Source organism: Giraffa tippelskirchi, chromosome 4 (assembly GCF_054371585.1).
Source record: "Giraffa tippelskirchi isolate mGirTip1 chromosome 4, T2T-mGirTip1v1.2.pri, whole genome shotgun sequence".
Classification (NCBI taxonomy): Eukaryota; Metazoa; Chordata; class Mammalia; order Artiodactyla; family Giraffidae; genus Giraffa; species Giraffa tippelskirchi.
Window position 1 is genome coordinate 13059410 of NC_137278.1, and position 2434 is coordinate 13061843.

A 2434-nucleotide genomic window follows, 5' to 3' on the forward strand; every position below is an offset into this window, starting at 1 on the left:
CCATTTAACTTACATCACCCACTTCTCTCTACACCCAGCCCCTGGTAACCACTATTCTGTTCTCTCTTCCTATGAAATCAGCATTTAAAAATTTTCCATGTATAAGAGATACCATATAGTATTTATTGTTGTCTGGTTTATCAAATTTTCACATTATACACTTTAAATATATACAGTTATATTTGTGAAATAAAGATGGCCACAGAAAAAGAAATGTTTAAATGAAAGCTTAAAAGAAAGGGATTTTAAAAATGTAACAGGAGGTTGCTTTAAAAGTAAAAATATAGCAATATTATAAGAAGAAATTACAGACAGAATTAATACTAGATTTCTAATTAAGGTCACTCGAAAGATAAATTCTAAATGTATTATGGAATTAAACTAAAAAATAAAACCGTAAACCAACCAGAAATAATATTTTTGTTATCTTGAGAGGTGAAAAATGCTTTGTTACATAAGGTCTGTAAATTATCTGCTCCCCCCTCACCAAAATAGTGAGAGTTGTGACTACAAAAAATTTTTTTTCAATGTTTGTGGGACAATGAATACCATGGAAAAAAGGAGGGGGGAAGGAAATCGTGGTTGTGCAGGTATATTTGTAAAATCTTTCCCTCTCTATAATGAGCAAAAAATGAAACAGAGAAGAAAACTATGTCCAAGCTGAAGCAGAGACTGCAGATAGAAGGCCACATCAAGGCTCAATAAGAAACAACTGATCAGAGAGGAAAGGAGGCTCACATTGTATGTGTGGGATTCAATTAATAGGGAAACAATGGTTATCCTTGTGAAAATATTCCTCTACTAAGTATATTTCCCAGAGCTCCTTTCATATCCTGATTTCTCAGGCTGTAGATAAAAGGATTTAGCATGGGAGTGATCAGAGTGTACAATATGGCCACAATAACATCCTTGTCATTGGAGTTATTAGATGAGGGAAAAAAGTAAAGTCCAATAATTGTTCCATAGTACAGAGCCACCACAGAGAGGTGGGACCCACATGTAGACAAGGCTTTGTAGAGTCCCTTGGTGGAGGGGACGCTAAGGATGGTGGCCCCAATGCGACCATAAGAGACCAAGATGCATGCAAATGGCAGGGTAATGACCACCACGCCCACAGTGAGGATAAATAGCTCATTGACCGTGGTATCTGAGGTGGACAGTTTCAGCAAGGTGGCAAGGTCACAGAAGAAGTGAGGGAGAAGGTTGTCTCCACAGAAAGAGAGATGGGCCAGGAGGAGGGTGTGTAAAATGGCACTAGCGGAGGATAGGACCCAGGACACAATTACTAACAGGAAACACAGGCTCTGACTCATAATTGTGATGTAGTGGAGGGGTTGACAGATGGCCACGTACCTGTCATAGGCCATTGAGGTGAGAAGAAAGCTGTCAAGACACCCAAGCATTAAGAAAAAATACACCTGGGAAATGCACCCAGCATACGAGATGGATTGACTCTGTGTCTGCATATTCATGAGCATCTTTGGAGTTGTGACTGATGAAAAAGTGATATCAGTGAAGGCCAAGTGGCTGAGGAAGAAGTACATGGGGCTGTGAAGGCGAGGGTCCAGCCTGATGACCAGGAGGATGAGCAGGTTGCCCAGCACTGTGGTCAGATACACGCCCAGGAACAGGGCGAAGAACACGCCCCGCTGCTCTGGCCGGATGGGGAGCCCCAGGAGGAGGAACTCGGATATGCCGCTCTGATTTTCCCTCCCCATGGTCTCTTTTGCTGGAGATGAAGAAAGAGATGAAAATGCGGAAGAATGAGAAATCATTATGACTATCACATAATGAAACATACTTTTGAACAAGTCAGTACATGAATCTTAACCTGAATGGCTCATGCTCTTTGCTCCACTAATGGACTAGTGACAGTCAGGATAAAAATGTCCACCTAGAAACCAGCACTATTTCTTTGGGAGAAACCATGAAACATCAGAATTATTATTATATCAAATCAGGCTCAAACCTGAGGAGTTCAGGAGTTTATAACAGAAATCTGAGATTATTAATAGAATACTAGGCTGCATGGCTATGTCAGTAACCAGTTATTAGTTAAAAGATCTAGTGACATGCTGCTGCTGCTGCTAAGTCGCTTCAGTCGTGTCCGACTCTGTGCGACCCCACAGACGGCAGCCCACCAGGCTCCCCCGTCCCTGGGATTCTCCGGGCAAGAACACTGGAGTGGGTTGCCATTTCCTTCTCCAGTGCATGAAAGGGAAAAGGGAAAGTGAAGTCGCTCAGTCGTGTCCGACTCTTAGCGACCCCATGGACTGCAGCCTACCAGGCTCCTCTGTCCATGGGATTCTCCAGGCAAGAGTACTGGAGTGGGGTGCCATTGACATACCATGTAATATAATCAGTTCTTCTCTTAAGAAAATGCCTTCCCATTCCTCAGCATTTTCAGTCTGCCATCATTCTTTGTAGAGAGATT

General features: G+C 42.4%; 1 protein-coding gene across 1 annotated transcript; it reads right to left on the minus strand.

The window, feature by feature from the left end:
• Nucleotides 1-776: 776 nt before the first annotated feature.
• LOC145545580 (olfactory receptor 1J21-like) lies at nucleotides 777-1718 on the minus strand. The gene has a single exon (XM_081590457.1). The coding sequence runs from the start codon at nucleotides 1716-1718 to the stop codon at nucleotides 777-779; it is 942 nt and encodes a 313-aa protein (XP_081446583.1).
• Between the last annotated feature and the right edge of the window lie 716 nt (nucleotides 1719-2434).

What these genes read in the sequence shown, in the direction of transcription:
- LOC145545580 (XM_081590457.1), bottom strand. Translation starts at nt 1,718, where the DNA reads ATGGGGAGGGAAAATCAGAGCGGCATATCCGAGTTCCTCCTCCTGGGG.